At 42.2% G+C, this 18,248-nt stretch overlaps 1 protein-coding gene across 2 annotated transcripts in view; it reads left to right on the forward strand.

Annotated features, from left to right (window-relative positions):
* TEK (TEK receptor tyrosine kinase) overlaps window positions 1-18,248 on the forward strand; it is a 255,677-nt gene that overhangs the window by 227,159 nt on the left and 10,270 nt on the right. For both annotated transcript variants that reach the window (XM_075316854.1, XM_075316847.1), the window contains exons 16-20: window positions 2,887-2,997; window positions 8,529-8,719; window positions 12,298-12,411; window positions 12,930-13,000; window positions 16,328-16,368. In XM_075316854.1, the coding sequence (XP_075172969.1) occupies window positions 2,887-2,997; window positions 8,529-8,719; window positions 12,298-12,411; window positions 12,930-13,000; window positions 16,328-16,368 (528 nt within the window). The remainder of the gene's footprint in view (window positions 1-2,886; window positions 2,998-8,528; window positions 8,720-12,297; window positions 12,412-12,929; window positions 13,001-16,327; window positions 16,369-18,248) is intronic.

The raw sequence follows: 18,248 nt of genomic DNA on the forward strand, positions 1-18,248 counted from the left end.
AATGCATTGTTTAATAAAATCATTACATTCCCTTCTTTCTATACTTTTTTTTCAGTGCTGGAGTGGTGCATTGAATGTACCGTATTTTTCGGACTATGAGACGCAGTTTTTTTCCCCCAAATGTTGAGGGAAAGTAGGGGGTGCATCTTATAGTCTGAATATAGGGCATGGCTGCGGGGAATGAGGGTGCTTCGGTGGCGCGGGTCATCGGGGGCACGAGCAGGCTATAGCAGCGCCTGCCGTGACCACGTGGGCCCGCTCATTTAATATGCATGCCCATCATCCGGCCCAGCATCTCTCAGCGCTGAAGCCGGCACTGACAGGTGGGCAGGATGATGGGCGGGGGTGCGCGCATAGTAAACAGCCAGCCCGCATGATCACCCCTGGCAACTACAGCCTGGAGTGATCATGTGCGGCTGTATTCACTGCTCCCCGTGCATAATCATCAGCGCGGGATGCAGTGAATAAGTATACTCACCAGCCACGATCCCTGCAGCATCGCCCCGTCTTCCTGTCTGCCGGCCGCAGCTGTGTGTGGAGACTAGCGGTGCGCACAGCGATGATGTCATCTCTGTGCTCACGTGTCCACTCGCAGCCGCGGCTGGCACAGACAGGAGGACATCGCGATGCTGCAGGGATCATGGCCGGCTCCACTTAGCGGCGCTGCTGCTGGCACAGACGGGAGGAGCAATGCTGCAGGGAATGAGGAAAGGTGAGTATAAACATTTATTTTTTGTGTGCCACAGGATGCGGCCATATAGCAGGATGGGGGTATTTATCAGGATTCGGATATATAGCAGGATGGGGGTATATAGCAGGATGGGGGTATACAGCAGGATGGGGATATACAGCAGGATGGGGGTAGATATCAGGATGCGGGTATATAGCAGGATGGGGTATATAGCAGGATGGGGGTATTTATCAGGATGGGGTAAATAGCAGGATGGGGTATATAGCAGGATGGGGGGATATATAGCAGGATGGGGTATATAGCAGGATGCGGCCATACACCATGATGGGGTATATTATGAGCAGGATGAGGGCATATAGCAGGATGGGGGTATATAGCAGGATGAGGTATATAGCAGGATGCGGCCATATGCCAGGATGGGGTAAATAGCAGGATGCGGCCATACACCAGGAAAGGGTATATAGCAGGATGGGAGCACATACCAGGATGAGGGACATATATACAAGGATGGGGATCATATATTAGGCTGGAGGATCATTACCAGGATGGTGTACCTTAGTAGAGAATTTGGGGACATTACCCCCATAACAGTGCCAGCAGCAGATCCTCGCCCCATAACAGTGTGTCATGACCACATTTTTTGCTTAAAATTTTATTTTCCTATTTTCCTTCTCTAAATCCAGGGTGCGTCTTATAGTCCGAAAAATACGGTAAGTTCCCTGTGCCTAGTGTTATACTTACGCTCAGGCGTTGTCATACTTTATAGGCACCTCTATGGTCCTGCATCACCATCTTGTGACTGATTGAACCTTCTGACTAGCCGGAAGTCAGCAGTTACTTCACAAGCTCCCAATGCTCACTATGAGAACCAGAACGAGGCCAGAACGAGGCTTTCATAGAGTTGTATTGAGCTGTAACCTCCAGCACACTCCATGAAACACAGGAGCTTCTTGCAGGTCACAAATCCCCAGAGACTGATCGGAGAGGCGCCAGTAGAAGATTAAGCTGCCAGAAGGTGAGTATAATACAGGGGACAGAGTACTTACATTTAAAGCACCATTCCAGCAGTGCAATAAGAAAAAAACACTTACGTGGTGCTGTAAGCATGGACAAATCCTTCAATGTCTGTAGTCAGAAAACTAAAGGAGATTCTTCCTATTTAGAGAAGATTTTTTAACGGTCCTATCAATAAAGAAACAACAGAAAATAGATAAAAGATCAAACTAATAGACTAGAGGCAGACAAAGCCATCAATACCTATAAAAAATGCCCAAGTCTAGACAAAATGTGTTGTAATATATAAACTTAACAAAAATACCAATATATTGAAAAAAATCAATACATTAAAAACAACACTCAACAGACAAAGTATAAAATTGTTAAATAATGAAACAGCTATGGATATTAGCTACAAGGATATATGCGACGAAGAAACAACTGGAGCAGTAGGTATAGTAATATAGAAATTCCCCCAATATTACCTCTTTGTCCAATATGTCATGGAATAAGTTCAAATAATAGGTACCACAACTCTAAAATGCAATTGAAAATGGCGAGGATCAATAATCTCAGTTGACAATTTTAACACCAATTAAAACAGCTTTTTGGATCTGTAGACATCTACTTCCAAAGCTGTATAGGTAAAGCTGCCTCTGCTTGCAGCATCAATGAGCGCACTTGACCCAACTGTCTGGATTGGGAGTGAACAGTGAGCCTCAGTAATCCAGCCAGCTTCATAGCAGCGCTTACAAGCTCTATGGGAAAGAGCTTGTAAGCTCTGCAAATGTTGATCGCTGATGCTAGACTGAAACGGTAGTCGTAAACGCAGCATAAGCAGTGAATAATAGAATTACAAATCATTCTGCTCTTGAGAACAATTACATAGCAAAGTTTCTTGGTTTTACAAGCATTTTGTAATTTTACCCATTAAAGAGCATGAAACAACCTATTTAAAGCATACATATATTTTTTATACTTAAAATAATAAAAGAAATATTTATGTTAGCAGCAATACAGCAGTCATGCAGAGGAAATGTAAAAATGTCTGCACATTCCCTGCCTGCCTATAAGTAGACAATACTGTCAAGTGGTAACTGTTATTTTCATTTTTTGTTCCGTAAAAGATCAGTATAAAGAGAAACAGTATTATATCTATTGCTATCAACAGTACATATTGATATTTTTTTTGCTTATAGAATATGCATCAAAGGATGATCACCGAGATTTCGCAGGAGAGCTTGAAGTTCTTTGTAAACTGGGAAGTCACCCCAATATTATCAATCTTTTAGGAGCCTGTGAACATCGAGGTTAGTATAAATAGGTCAATGCTTTCATCGTTTGTGTCTGGAGTTCTTTCTTCATTTCAGTACTTCCTGAGTTCTCTATGCCTTTACTCAGGTCCTACCTCATGAACAGCAATCTGTATATTTACCTTCCTTAATATCCTCATGTAGTATAATGCACAGACATTATATACTGTATGTACAGTTGAAACCAGTAGGTTACATACACTATCTAAAAATACACATCTGCATGTTTTTCTCACTATCTGACATGAAATCGGAATAAACCTTTCCCGTTTTAGGTAAATTAGGATCCAAAATTATTTATATTTGCAAAATACCAGAATAATGAGGGAGAGAGAATGTTTTAAGGCATTGTATTACTTTCTGCAATGTCAAACGTTTACATACATTTCATTAGTATTTGGTTCCATTGCCCTTAAACTGTATGGGGTACGTCACACACAGCGAGATCGCTACTGAGATCGCTGCTGAGTCACGTTTTTTGTGACCTCATTAGCGATCTCGCTGTGTGTGACACTGAGCAGCGATCTGGCCCCTGCTGTGAGATCGCTGCTCGTTACACACAGTGCTGGTTCGTTTTTTTATTGTTGCTCTCCCGCTGATAAGCACACATTGCTGTGTGTGACAGCGAGAGAGCAACAATCCTGAATGTGAAGGGAGCAGGAGCCGGCGTCTGACAGCCTGCGGTAAGCTGTAACTAAGGTAAACATCGGGTAACCAAGGTGGTTACCCGATATTTACCTTCGTTACCAGTCTCCGCAGCTCTCACGCTGCCAGTGCCGGCTCCTGCTCCCTGCACACGCTAAGTTAAGCGGTGTGAGCTGGTAACTAAGGTAAACATCGGGTAACCATACCCGATGTTTACCTTAGTTACCAATGTCCGCAGCTTCCAGACGCCGGCTCCGTGCAAGCGCAGCGTCGCTTGCACGTCGCTGCTGGCTGGGGGATGGTCACTGGTCGCTGGTGAGATCTGCCTGTTTGACAGCTCACCAGCGACCATGTAGCGATGCAGCAGCAATCCTGACCAGGTCGGATCGCTGCTGCATCGCTAAAGTGTGAAGGTACCCTAAGACTTGGGTGAAACATTTTGGATATCTTTCAACAAGCTTCTCACATTATTGGTAGGAATTTGGGTTCATTCCTTCTGACAGAACTGGTGTAACTGAGCCATGTTTGTAGGTCACCCTGCTTGCACCTGCCTTTTCAGCTTGGCTCATAAATTTTAAAAAAGAATTGAGATCAGGGCTTTGTGATGGCCACTCCAAAACATTGACTTTGTTATACTTAAGCCATGCTTAAGCCACTTTGTAACCAGTTTTTTAATATGCTTTGGGTCATTGTCCTTTTGGAAGACCCATTGCCACTGAAGCTTTAAGGTCCTGGATGATGTCTTGAGATGTTGCTTCAGTATTGCCACATAATCTTTTTTCTTCATGATGACATCTATTTTGTGAAGTTCACCAGTCCTTCCTGCAGCAAAACAACCCCACAACTTGATGCTGGCACCCCCAGATTTCACAGTTGAGATGGTATTCTTAGGCTTCAAAGCTTCTCCCTTTTTCCTCCCAACATAATGATGGTCATTATGGGCAAACAGCTCAATTTTAGTTTTGTCAGACGAAAGAACATGTTTACAAAAATTAAGGTCTTTGTTCCTGTGTGTATTTGAAAACATTAATCTGAATTATTTATGTTTGTTTTGGAGTAATGGCTTCTTCTTGGCAAAGTGGTTTACAGCCCATGTTGATACGGTACTCATTTCACTGGATAATGACTCAATCTTTCCAGCTTCTGCCAGCATTTTCACAAGGTCATTTGCTTTTGTTCTTGGGTTGATATGCACATGTCTAACCAAAGCACCTTCATCTCTGGTAAACACAACCCATCTCCTTCCTGAGTGGTATGATGGCTGGACATTCCCATCTTGTTTGTACTTGCGTATAATTGTTTGTATAGATGAACAAGGCATCTTCAGGTATTTGGAAATTGCACCCAAGGATGAATCAAATTTGTGCATGTCCTCAATTCTTTTCCGGAGATCTTGGCTGATCTTTTGACTTTCCCAGGATGCCACAAAGAAGTAGTGTGCTTCAGGTGTGCATTAAAATACATCCACAAGTGTAATTAACTCAGATGTTGCCAACAAACATATCACAAGCTTCCAAAGACATGACATCATCATATGGGCTATTCCATATTGTTTAAGGCCATAGTATTCTTAGTGGATGTAAACTTGACTTTGCAGAAATTTATAAAAATGCCTTAATACCTTCTATCTCTCATTATTCTGGCATTTGGCAAATATAAATAATATTGGTAATCCTAATTGACCTAAAAGACTAAAGATTTATTCTGATTTCATGTCAGATAGTGAGAAAAACATGCATATATGTCTTTTTAGTGTATGTAAACTTCTGATTTCAACTGTATATGTTATAGATTAAATCATTGTAAATTTAAATTCAACATCTGTATTATACTCACCTTCTGGCAAATTTTCACAAAAAAATCAATACGAAATTACAATACTGAAAGTCTTTAACGTCATGGAAATATGTGAATAACACTCTCAGGTCCCCTAGGGCTGTATTGAACCCCTTTTGAGCTCTTTAACGTAAATGCAGCTTTAGTAATGTTCAAGTGACCTTAACTTATCTGCCTAGGGAAAAATGTATGGTAACTGGTGACAACCAACAGCCTATTTAAATACACTGCAACATCAGACATGTTAAATTGTAAAAATGATCTAAGTAATATGCCTTTATTTAGGGAGCAAAAACAGATATGCTATTTTGAACATCAACTTATTACTTCCCAACTAGTAGTGTAATAAACATCCCTTTTTTTTGACATTTGCAACATGTTTTCTATTCTCAAAATGATATAGCAATTACAAAGATTTTTTATTAAACTGTCCAAAAATTATCCTATTTTTAATGGAGCAGGAACAGGTTAGCAATAGGTTGTCCACAAGCCTGCCAAAAAATTAGCCTTATTTTGGGAGCTGTTTCATTTGTTTGTGTACCTGTGTCACTGGTCGCCCACCTGCTGCAGCGGTTGCCTCAGGAACTCTTCTCCACCTCCAGGGACGCCACAGGGTCTTCTCTCTGGGACGGCTTTTGGCGACAGGTATGTCAGGTTATTTGCTTCTGAGTCGTGATGCCACTCGGTTTGCGGTCAGTATTAGGGGTGAGCGCCACTGCAGCTTTAACGAGCGTCTGGGGCTGATGGTGTTTGCAGTCTGGTGGTATAGCCTCCCGAGAGTGAGGCTGGCCCCAGGGGCTCAGGTGTGTATGTGCGTGGAACAACAGGTCGTAGAAGAACTCAGTCTCAGTCCAGAAATGTCTTTCAACTGTTTACTCACTTTCTGCTGGTAGAGTGAGGCAACCCAGGCGATACTGAGATGCACTACAGGGAGAACCAGGTTTTCCTTCAGGTTGGTGTAGGGGTGACTGTGAGCTCGCCTTCCTAGCACTTCTTGTTTCGGATAACCCCCGACTTGAAGTATATGGGATTCATCCAGGGAAGTCGCATCTGCCTTTTCTCCCCTTTCTGGCCCGTTTGCTGGCAGCGTGGACCAAGTAAAGATGGCTTCTTGCCCTATCTCATTTATGGGACCTTGCTGCGCAGAGTCCGTTGCTGCGTGTGCTGTGGACTCTGTTGGTTGGTGAGACACCTGTAGTGCCCTCACCGGCAGGTTTTAGCAGGCCACTAAATGGATGCCTGGCTCTAGGGACCTGTCCCTGTACGTGCCTGGTCTACCAGGAGTCCCCGTACTCAATTACCTCGCTTCTTCCTGAGGTGTCTTTCAGGCTGACTGTGTGGCAACCGAACTCCCCCGCAAACAGCCACTAGTGCCTCCGCTTGCTTGCGTTCTCACTTCAGACTCGGCTTCCTCCAGCTCCTCTCTCTCTGACTGCCACTTCACAATTCACTTTTTGCATCTCCACTGCACCACTCGCTGAGATGTGGAGGCCAGGCCCCTTCTGGATCTGCCCAGGGGTCCCCTCTAAGGTGTGTGTGAGACCTGGTCACTAGTGTCTGTGCGTACACACCCTATCCAGCCTTTAGGATTACCTGTTTTGCACTCACCCAGAGTGGGTGCAGTACTCAGTGGTGCCTGACCAGGTCAGGGGCACCACTTACCCTCAAGAGAAAATGTTTCCCAACATCAATAGTGTCTATCATTATAAAACACAATGGCAGCCAGGAGATGCGTGGCTGGTGAGGTTGTCCAGTGGCAGGATTAAAATTTCAGCCTTGTTTGTAATGTGTGAAGAATAAAGCAATGCTTTTATTAAGATGCTGTTACTGCAGTATATCACAGATCAATCAATTCCCAGTCACACATTACATTTTAGAAATTATATATCTTCTGCATGTGCTGGTATAGTCCAACACTTGTAGTAGTCCAAGATACAGTATAAGGAATAAATGGCAGAGCTGACAATATCTGTGCTACTAACACTGGATCATCTCTTAGGCTATGTGCCCACGCTGCGGAAAATGCGCGGATTTTGCCGCGGATTTCTCGCGGAAAAGCCGCAGATTTTCCAGAAATCTGCAACACAGCTACTCCCCAGCCATTTCTATGGCATTTGGGAAATGCTGTGCCCATGCTGTGGATATTTCCGCAGCGGAAATCGTGCGGATTTTTGTGCGGAAAAATCTGCAGCATGTCAATTATTGTTGCGGATTTCTCCGCAGGGTCCCATATACTTACCTGCCTTAATAGGGACCCGAGTCACTTTCTCCGTCCGGTGTAGCGGCAGTGGCAGCAGTGCGGTGGATCCAGCCAGGTACAGGAAGGAAGAGGTGGGCGGGGCCTGCACGAGCTCCGGTCATGTGACAACCGGAGCTAGTTCAGGCCCGCCCACCTCCAGCACAGTGAACCAGACGCTGCCTGATAGTGACCCGGCCGCCGGAAAGTGAGGTGCTGCGTGATGGAGGTAATTATGAACACCCCGATCACTGCAGCACTTGTTCTGCATTGAGGATGCAGTGCCGAAGCCATGGTACTGTATCCTCAATGCAGAATGCCCGCACTATATCCGCAGGACATTCCGCTGTATATCCGCAGCATTGAAACAGAGAAAGTTCTGTTGCGAATTTCTGGGAGCACCTGCGGAATGTCTTGCGGATATATCCGCAGGACAATGTCCCCGTGGGCATATAGCCTTAGGGCAGGGTTCCCCAACTCCAGTCCTCGAGGGCCACCAACAGTGCATGTTTTCAGGATTTCCTTAGCATTGCATGGGTGTTGGAATCATCAACTGTGCAGGTGATTAAATTATCACATGTGCAATACTAAGGAAATCCTGAAAACCTGCACTGTTGGCGGCCCTTGAGGACTGGAATTGGGGACCCATGCCTTAGGGTGTAAAAGATACTCATTAGATGATGTCTTTGGAATATCGTCAGATTTTCTTAAGAAAATGGACTTTCGTTCTGGAGATACAGTACATACTTTGTACTTGCTAATCATAATATATTTTGACTGTATCATATCTTCTATGTTCTGTCCCGTACAGGTTATTTATATTTGGCTATAGAATATGCCCCCCATGGCAACCTCTTGGACTTTCTACGGAAAAGCAGAGTTCTCGAAACAGACCCAGCATTTGCCATAGCCAACAGCACAGCATCAACCTTGTCATCACAGCAGCTTCTACAGTTTGCAGCAGATGTCGCCCGAGGCATGGATTACCTGAGCCTAAAACAGGTTGATATTCTTTATATTTTCCTGTGCCATAAAATACAAGAATGTGATTTAATGTATGACATTTGTGAGATCCTGGCTGAATTATGACCCAGTTTGTGCAGCAATTATAAATAGTCATAAAAGTGGTTTATAAATATATAAATATGTTGCAGCAACATCATTTATGAGATAAATTCTTTTACTTAACATAGCGTAGCTCAGGTTTCTGGAAAATATTACAGATTTATATAAAGAGATGAAATTGGAAGCACGTTATAAATTACAGCCTGGCTATTTGAAGCTGTAGGCTAAAAAGTATTTGATTTTCAAGGCTTTTTTTTTTATGTAAGCATGTAAAGGGATTGTCTGGAAGCCAAAAGTAAACCTAATATTTAAAAGCTATCTATGTAATCTTAAATACTAACTACTTTTGTAGTGTACATCAATTAAAAATCCCTACCATTCCATCGGTACTTTAACCTTCATTATCTGTTTTTATCTCCTCTTCCGATGATGTTTCATTTGAGTCTCTCTGCATGCACTGGGGGTTCTCAAATGGAAAGTCATCAGGGAGCTGCCGTCACTCAACCCCACTTGTTTTTCTGCCTTAAAAGATGATGTCATCAGGGGGCTGGGGCTTCACTCAATCCTCACAACTACTATCACCACCCTGAAACAGGACGTCATAAGTGACAACAGTGTAAAGAGCTGGGCTAGTCTCTATTCTACTGAACATGCATTGGGTGTCAATTTCGTATGCACTCCTTGCTCACTGTGTTAATTCCCACTTAATATGAAATGCTAGTGTGCTCCCTTGCCAGTTGTAAAGATAAATGATGAGTCAGCAATGCACAATAAAAGGGAGAGAACGCTGTGAGAAGGGAAAGCACACTGAGCAAGCGTTAAGCCCGCTTTACACGCTGCAATGTATCTTACAATGTGTCGGCGGGGTCACGTCGTAAGTGACGCACATCCAGCATCGTAAGGTACATTGCAGTGTGTGACAGGTATGTGCGATTGCGATTGAAAAGTAAAACGTTCATCGCATACACATCGTCCATTTCTCTAGAAGTGAACGTCAGATTGTTCATCGTACCTGGGGTAGCGCACATTGCAGTGTGTGACACCCCGGGAAAGATAAACAGATCTTACCTGCGTCCTGCGGCTCCCGGCCAGCAATGCGGAAGGAAGGAGGTGGGCGGGATGTTTACGTCCCGCTGAGCTCGGCCCCTCCGCTTCTATTGGCCGGCTGCCGCGTGACGTCGCTGTGACGCTGAACATCCCTCCCACTCCAGGAAGTGGACGTTCGCCGCCCACAGCGAGGTCGTATGGACGGGTAAGTACGTGTGACGGGGGTTAATCGTTTGTGCAGCACATTCAACATTATTGAACGCCCAGATGGAGTACATATCGTTACCTGGGGATTATTTCCTTGATGCGGTTCAGAGGGCTTGAACGCTATCTAAGGACTCTGCTTATATTATGGTTTGAAAGCCTGGGTTGCATACTCCACATGACTAATTTTGTGGATGCATGGATTTTGTCTGTTGCGGCAAGTTAGCCTGAACTTGATTCAGACTCTGCGTTCAGCAACAAGCTACCAGGTGCATCAAGTGGTGCTATATTGCTTTTTGGAGGATGTACTATACTATCTAGTGGTCCTGGTGCGATTCTATAATGGTTTGAAGCTGTATGTTTCAAGGATCCATGCTGTTATACCCCTGATGAGCCCCTATTTGCTAACTAAGGGGCGAAACGCGTAGGGTGAATCCTGGACAAAAAAACAGCTTAAGTCAATATTTGATTTTTATTGTGTGTCGACTTGAGGACGTAGTCTGGCCCATCCCTACTAGTCTACGACAGATGATTAGTGACGGACATAATCCCCTCCTTTGCACATTCTATGTGTATACATAATCTTGTGGGCTTTATCTTTGGTGTTGCACCTTACCCACTGCTATTTAGACACACTGGATATCTTTTGAGAGTGAGTGGAGGGTCAGCATAGGACGTCAGTCGACGAGGAACGGGGGCGTCATGATCAATTAGGACGCCGACCCCCGTATGTAAGGAAGGGTGAGAGAAGGATAAATAATTTTTTCTCGCCTTTCTTTCCAATAATAATTTAATATATTTTTATCATTCTATGTATGTATGTACTCTGTTTGTGGCATATATGTCCAATAAAAACTATGGTTTTAAGGTAAAAGGATTTTTCGGTTTGTGATAATGTGTATGCTCCCCCAGTGATGTCTATGCCCCCCAGTAATGTGTATGCCCCCCAGTAATGTGTATGCCCCCCTGTAATGTGTATGCTCCTCAATGCTCTCTATGCCCCATCTCCCCAGTGATGTATTTTCCCTTAGCCCTTCCTATATACTGTAGCCCCTGTATCTCCTGGGATCTTTTTATTGCAGTCTCAGTGTGCACTGTGTGTGGCCATGTCTGTTAAAGTGAACGCCATTATGCAGCACAGCCTGCACAGTCACATGCCCAGGAGAAGCTGGATGAAGACAAGTCGGGGAGATGAGTGAAGCTGCTGTCAACTTCCCCATATTAAAAATATCTCTAATGTTTCTGTGTGTGTATATGTATGATGTATATATCTATGTATGTCAGTGTATATGATTGTGTATATATTTATATCTAGATGTATTTTTGTGAATTTTTCTTCATATATGTATATGTACATGTACATATGCCTGTATGTGTATGCATCTGTGTATTTGTGTGTGCATCAGGCCCACTGAGATTTTTTGCCCAGAGCCCACAAAAACCTGGAGCCAGTCCTACCCCAGTCTCAAGTCTTTTGCGGACTCTATCTAAGTTTTCCTGCAGGATTTCCCTGTATTCAGCTCCATCCATCTTCCCATCACCATTGACCATCTTCCCTGTCCCTGCTGAAGAAAAGCTTCCTGCAGCATGATGCTGCCACCACAATGTTTGACAGTGGGGATGGTGATTTCAGAGTGATGCTTTCTCTTTGCCACTTTCAAAGAAAGGCTAAATTTGTGAAATATATGACTAATAGTTGTCCTGTGGGCACATTCTCCTACCTGAGTTGTGGATCTCAACAGCTGATCCAAAATGACCATGGGCCTCTTTGCTCTTCTCAAATTAGGGCTCCCCTTGCTTGGGATGCCAGTTTAGGTGGATGAACATTTCTTGGTAGGTTTGCAGTTGTATCATACGCCTTCCATTTTTTCAAGATGGTTTGAACAGTGTTTTTAACTTTCCATTATGCATGCCCATATACTAATACCTCCTTTATTACCCCTCATACTAAGATGATGTGGTTCCAGAGATGGGAGTGGAGTAGCAATACATAACTTGGGTATTTAAACATGGCTTTTTAGCAGTCACACATACTGTGCCAATACTAAGAACCTCGCTACATTTGAAACACATTGGTTTTTCCTTTGGTCCACTGTTTCACCATGTTTTAAATTGTATCAATAAATAATGGATTTCAAAGAATGAGAATCACACATTTGTTTTGAAGCTGGACCGGCTGCTATATTTTATTTATATGGCAGTATATTCAGCTGACAGGTCCACATTAAAAGTTGAAATACTAATACTCATGTGCTTTTTTCTAGTTCATACATCGGGACTTGGCAGCCAGAAATATTTTGGTTGGTGAAAACTATACTGCAAAAATTGCAGATTTTGGTTTATCGAGAGGACAAGAGGTTTATGTAAAAAAGACAATGGTGAGTATGTTAGTCATCCATTCTAGCATCAAACTCTTTCAACCCATGCATCGTGATGTACAAACTAATAATATCATTTTACAGATATCAGGAAGTTTTTGAAAGACAACAAATATATGCAAATGTCAATCCTTTGGTACATTGAATAACTGACTCTACTGTACATCAATCTCTGATTTCATATGTAGCCCCGCAGAGTATTTCCCTGATGGGTCCCCATGCCAGTGACCAAAGCCCCAACAACTCAAGTGGTTAAACTCACTGAAAATTTCTATTTTTGGAGGAAATGCAGTAATTGAAGCAAATCCCTGTTCAGGACTTTAAAAATTTCCATTCATTATGTAACACCTCTGTGTTGCAGTTTTTACAACATGTATGTGTGAATATTTCCTGAAATATTAACATAATAGATTTTTATTTTCCTTTAGCTGTCATTTTTTCGTTTTAGTACTGTTCTAAATATGTCTGTTCACATTTTTCTTTTTGGTATAATTGTCTGAATTATTAACTGTTTCTAGGGAAGACTTCCAGTTCGATGGATGGCAATAGAGTCATTAAACTACAGTGTTTATACGTCAAACAGTGATGTGTAAGTGAACTGCTGCTTTTTATATTTTTTCAATATGTGAAACTAAAGAATACTAGAATAGTATACTACACTATACTAATGTATGACTATATGAACTAATTGGTCTCAATAATGTTTATCCAAAGCTTCCATTCAACAAAAGGCCAAAATTGTTATGCCATAAATATTGGGGGGAAGGGTTGCTCTGCTAGTTCTAGTTCACCAAAGGCTTCAATGAGGAGCCACTGACCACCGTTCACTGATTAGTTGTGGTTCCAAACACTCCAGATTGACTGCACCTTTCACACATGTGGAGGGATATAGCAAACTGGGCAATTGCTCAAGGCTTTCATTAACAACCTGTACAAACCAGGAACTGCATTAATAATGTCAATCCTGCATTATCAGTGAAGTTTTCGAGGTTAGAAGTGCAGAAGGAGCTTTTATTAAATTATAACCCTGTGATCATCATGTGACCAATGAGGAAAAAAAGAAAACAGTTTGCAGAACTTTATCCGCAGATGCCAAGTCAAAAAACTCCAAGGTAGCCACTTGAAGAAAGTCCAAAAGATAAGAAGAGATATCCAACTTGCGCGTGAAATAGTAATCCAAAAGTGTATTCTGCCACGTTAAAATATAACAACATTTAGACCTATCAAGAATAAAGAAAGTCCTTTTTGATAGGTTAAAATGTTATATTTTTACAGTGATGAGCAAAAGGGTAACAATGTTTTGAATTTTTGACTTTCAGGCGTCATATCACTTCATCCACAACAGGTTCGAACGTGAGACTACTCTCGTTTTATAGATAATCATCTTGGCTATCTCATACATAAATTTGACTTGCAAATATTTAGCATGTGATTAGTTATGCAAATTCTTGTCATGTCACTGCATTGTTACTGTTTTGCTCCTAAAAATCTAAATTCTAATTATATTTTTAGTAACTTGTACATCCATATTTGGCTTTCCACACTGGCTGAATCCTTCTGGGCATGCTTTCTTAAGGCCCCGTTACATGCACCGACGTGCGATATATCGCCGGGGGTCACTGATTCCGTGACGCACATCTGACATCGCTAGCGACGTCGTTGCGTGTGACACCAACGAACAGCCGTTAACGATCAAAAATACTCACCTTATCGTTGATTGTTGACACGTCGTTCATTTTCAAAAAATCGATTGTTGCAGGACGGAGGTTGTTAGTCATTCCCGAGGCAGCACACATCACTATGTGTGACACCCCAGGAATGACAAACTACAGCTTACCTGCAGCCGCCGGCAATGAGGAAGGAAGAAGGTGGGCGGGATGTTACGGCAGCTCATCTCCGCCCCTCCACTTCTATTGGGTGGCCGCTTAGTGACGCCGCACGAACCGCCCCCTTAGAAAGGAGGCGGTTTGCCGGCAACAGCGACGTCGCTAGGCAGGTAAGTCCGTGTGACGGCTCCTAACGATTTTGTGCACCACGGGCAGTGATTTGCCCGTGACGCACAAATGACGGGGGCTGGTGCTTTCACCAGCGATATCGCTGCGTGTAAAGCCCCCTTTAGATTCAAACATGTCTCTACCGAAATCTGATCATCTGATCCCAGGTTTCTTCCACACATTCCCAATGTTCGTGCATACTGGTTAACTCACATGGGTATGTTTTTGAACTCTACCCACAAGTTTGATTGACTTGAGGTCTGGAACGGTGGGGACCAATCCAGCACTTCTACTTCATAGTCATTGAACTATTTCTTTGTCAATCTTGATGTATGCTTCAGGTCATTGTCCTGCTGGAACATTATGTTGTCCTTTTCATTTCCCTTGTACTCAAAGTGTACGAAATAACTCATCTTGTAGCATACTCACATATAATTCAGCATTGAGATCACCATTGATTTGGGTCAAGTATCCAATACCTTTGGCTGTGAAACAACCCCATATCATCAGGCGTTCCTTCAATTGCTCAATCCGTTAGCCCCCTTTTCCCTTGTTTCTTCCAGACCCATTTGCACCCATCAGAGCCTAGCTTATTGACTTTCACATCCTCACTCCAAATTATCCATTTCTCATCTTCTACTGTCTACTTTTCGTACTTTTTTGCAAACTCAACCCAATACTTCTTAGGATGATATTGAAGTGGAAGCTTCTTCACCCTTTTTCAGCCCACCATTCCATACGAGCCACCTCCACTGCTGTGTTTGTTGCACTAGAACTGATAGACCTTGTGATAAGCTGACTCAAGCTATTTTGCCAGAATGTCAACCGGCTTTTGAATGGATGGACAGACTTCGTTTAGTATTCTTCCAACTGTCATGGCACTTACATGATGCACTTTGACAATTATCTTGATTGAGTCACCACTATCAATGAGTTGGATGATGCTGTTTCTCTTTTGTTGGGAATTCTAATACATGACTGTTCCTCAATTCGAAACGCGTTGTGAAGTGATAACAAGAGCTTTTTAACAATAAAGCCTTATCTTCAAAAGAACATCCAGATTCTAATCCATCATTAGCGCTCAAAGACCGGTATTCATCATTATTATCCACATTGTCAATTCGAACCAGTGACCTTTTGCTTAGGAATCAACCTAATAACACACAGAGCTATTAAGGAATGTGAGAACAGGTTGCAATTTGTAGTAAGCAGGAAGAAAAAGATTTTTCCACCCCCAGAAGCAAAACAGTAACAATGCAGTGACATTACAAGAATCTGCATGACTAATCATATGCTAAATAGATGCAAGTCAAATTTATGTATGAGATAGCCAAATGATTGTCTATAAAATGAAGGTAGTCTTACATTCGAAGCTGTGGTTGATGAGGAAATATGGAGCCTGAAAGTCAAAACATTGTTACCCTTTTGATCATGTTTGTACATGGCAAAATAAAATTTTGGATTACTTTTTCACCTGAGATTTGGAAGCTGTCTCTTCTTATCTGCATGATGTGACCAATGGTCTTTCAATGTGAGGGAGTATGGAAGAACTGAAGAGAAGAGAGAGACTGGTAAGTTCTCCACAATGTGTGCATGTAAATAACAGAACCTCCTCCAATTGAAAAATATCTTTTATAAGTGAAGTGGGTTGTTTTTTGAATTGGAGGAGGCTGATGAACTATGCAGTCTGTGAGGAAGGTTGCATCCATGAGTGCAGGAGGAAAACCTATAATACTGATATATTAGTGAGTGCCTCATCATCATACTCCCAACACATTTGTTAGAATAAAGATGTAGTGGATAACCCCATTAAGTATTGTGGATGTATCTTACTTTACGTATATATTCTTTGCATTGTAGATTTTCAGGTAGCTTTCATGCCCTACATACGAGGCAAACATTTTTCATGTGTTTTATTTTAGGTGGTCTTTTGGCGTTTTGCTATGGGAAATTGTCAGTTTGGGTATGTATTTAGTTGTTATATGTAATAGCTATTCCACTTAAGGTGCTTGTCACATGAGACCAGAATGTCAATATATGAATCGGACTAACTCTTACTAAACCCTCCTCTCTCCAATCCATCCTGAATGCAGCAGCTTGGATCCTATTCCTGTCAAACCTTTACACCGATGCTTCCACCCTGTGCCAGTCATTGTACTTCTGCTACAGGGTACAATTTAAACATATCACTCTCACCCACAAGGCCCTTCACAGTTCTGCACCATCCTACATCTCCTCCATCATCTCTGTCTATCACCCTACCCGTGCGCTCCCTTCCGCTAGTGACCTAAGATTAGCATCCTCAATAATCGAGCCTCCCACTTCAATCTCCAAGACTTCTCACAAGCTGCACCAATTCTCTGGAACGCACTATCCAGAACAATTTTACTACAGTTTTGAGAGTGCCCTAAAAGCACATTTCTTTAGACTAGCCTATAGTCGCTCTTCACTTACCTAACTATTCCCATTTTGCGCTTACAAAATTTTCTCTCAAATCTGATCCTTTGTATCAGCTGTAGACACCCTCCATGCACTCTGTATCTGTACTTATACATATACTGGATTGTGACCAGTCCACGCAACGTTATTTGAATGCCATTTTTATTACATTGATGGCTGGATATATAGGACAAGCACTTTTACCATTTAACTTTTGAGCCTCTCCTATCTCCTCATAGATTGTAAGCTTGCGAGCAGGACCCTCACTCCTCTTGATATCTGTTCAATTGTACTCTGTAATGTCTGATATTCTCTGTACAAGTTTCCTATGTATTAAGTGCGGTGGAATATGTTGGCATTATAGAAATAAAAATAATAATTTTTTATTATTAGTAGTAGTAGTAGTAGTAGTAGTAGTAGTAGTAGTAGTAAAGCGAAACGTGGCTCCGTCTGCATCATTAAAGCCAATGGCACCTAAAGCCATACGTCCAAAATGAATCTGTTGTCTAACTGATGCATGCAAATAAAAGCAGAGGGACTTCAATGAATATTATGAGGTCAAGCTTTTTAGAATGGAAGAAAAAGCACGTCATGGAGAACCTTTTTTGTTTAATTTTACAAATTGACACATTACGGAGCACCCACAGACCCCTTAACAATCAATGGGGTTCCTCTGCTTCCATTTGCATCAATTATGCAACAGGTATACCAAAGAAAAAGAAGAAATCCGGGTCCTCCATAAGTAAAATTTCTTGCTTTATTTAATGCATAAAATATGGGTAGGGTGGAATATAACTATTCATAACTATGAATAGTTATATTTCACCCTACCAATATTTTATGGATTAAATAAAGCAAGAAATGTAATTTATGGAGGACCCGGAATGCTCCTTTATTCTTTGCTATAATACCGCCGGTCTGCGGTGAAGAAGTGGGGTCCGTCTAACTGATATACCACAGAAAAATATTACCTGCACTTGGTGAGCATACATTACTTTTTTTTTACCTATGCAACAGGTCTGTTTTATACCTTTATTCCCTTTGTATTTATTCAGAATGGAAAAGACAGATGAAATACCTGAAAGGAAGTGTGTGCAAAGCCTCACACTAAATGTAATGTTGTGCCATATCAATAATAATAATAATAATAATTCTTTATTCCTATAGTGCCAACATATTCCGCAGCGCTTTACAATTCAGGAGGTTCATATACAAACAAGTAACAGTTATAAAAAATACAATAATTAGAGCAAAAAAGACAACCCTGCTCATGAGAGTTTACAATCTACAATGAGTTGGGAGGAGGGGGGGAAGGGGGGGACAAGATATAAGTGCTTATTTACAATGACAATCCAGCCTTCTCAGAGAAATGGGGGATAGATAAAGGATGCCTGAACCAATCAG

Source organism: Anomaloglossus baeobatrachus, chromosome 1 (assembly GCF_048569485.1).
Source record: "Anomaloglossus baeobatrachus isolate aAnoBae1 chromosome 1, aAnoBae1.hap1, whole genome shotgun sequence".
In the NCBI taxonomy this organism is placed as follows: Eukaryota; Metazoa; Chordata; class Amphibia; order Anura; family Aromobatidae; genus Anomaloglossus; species Anomaloglossus baeobatrachus.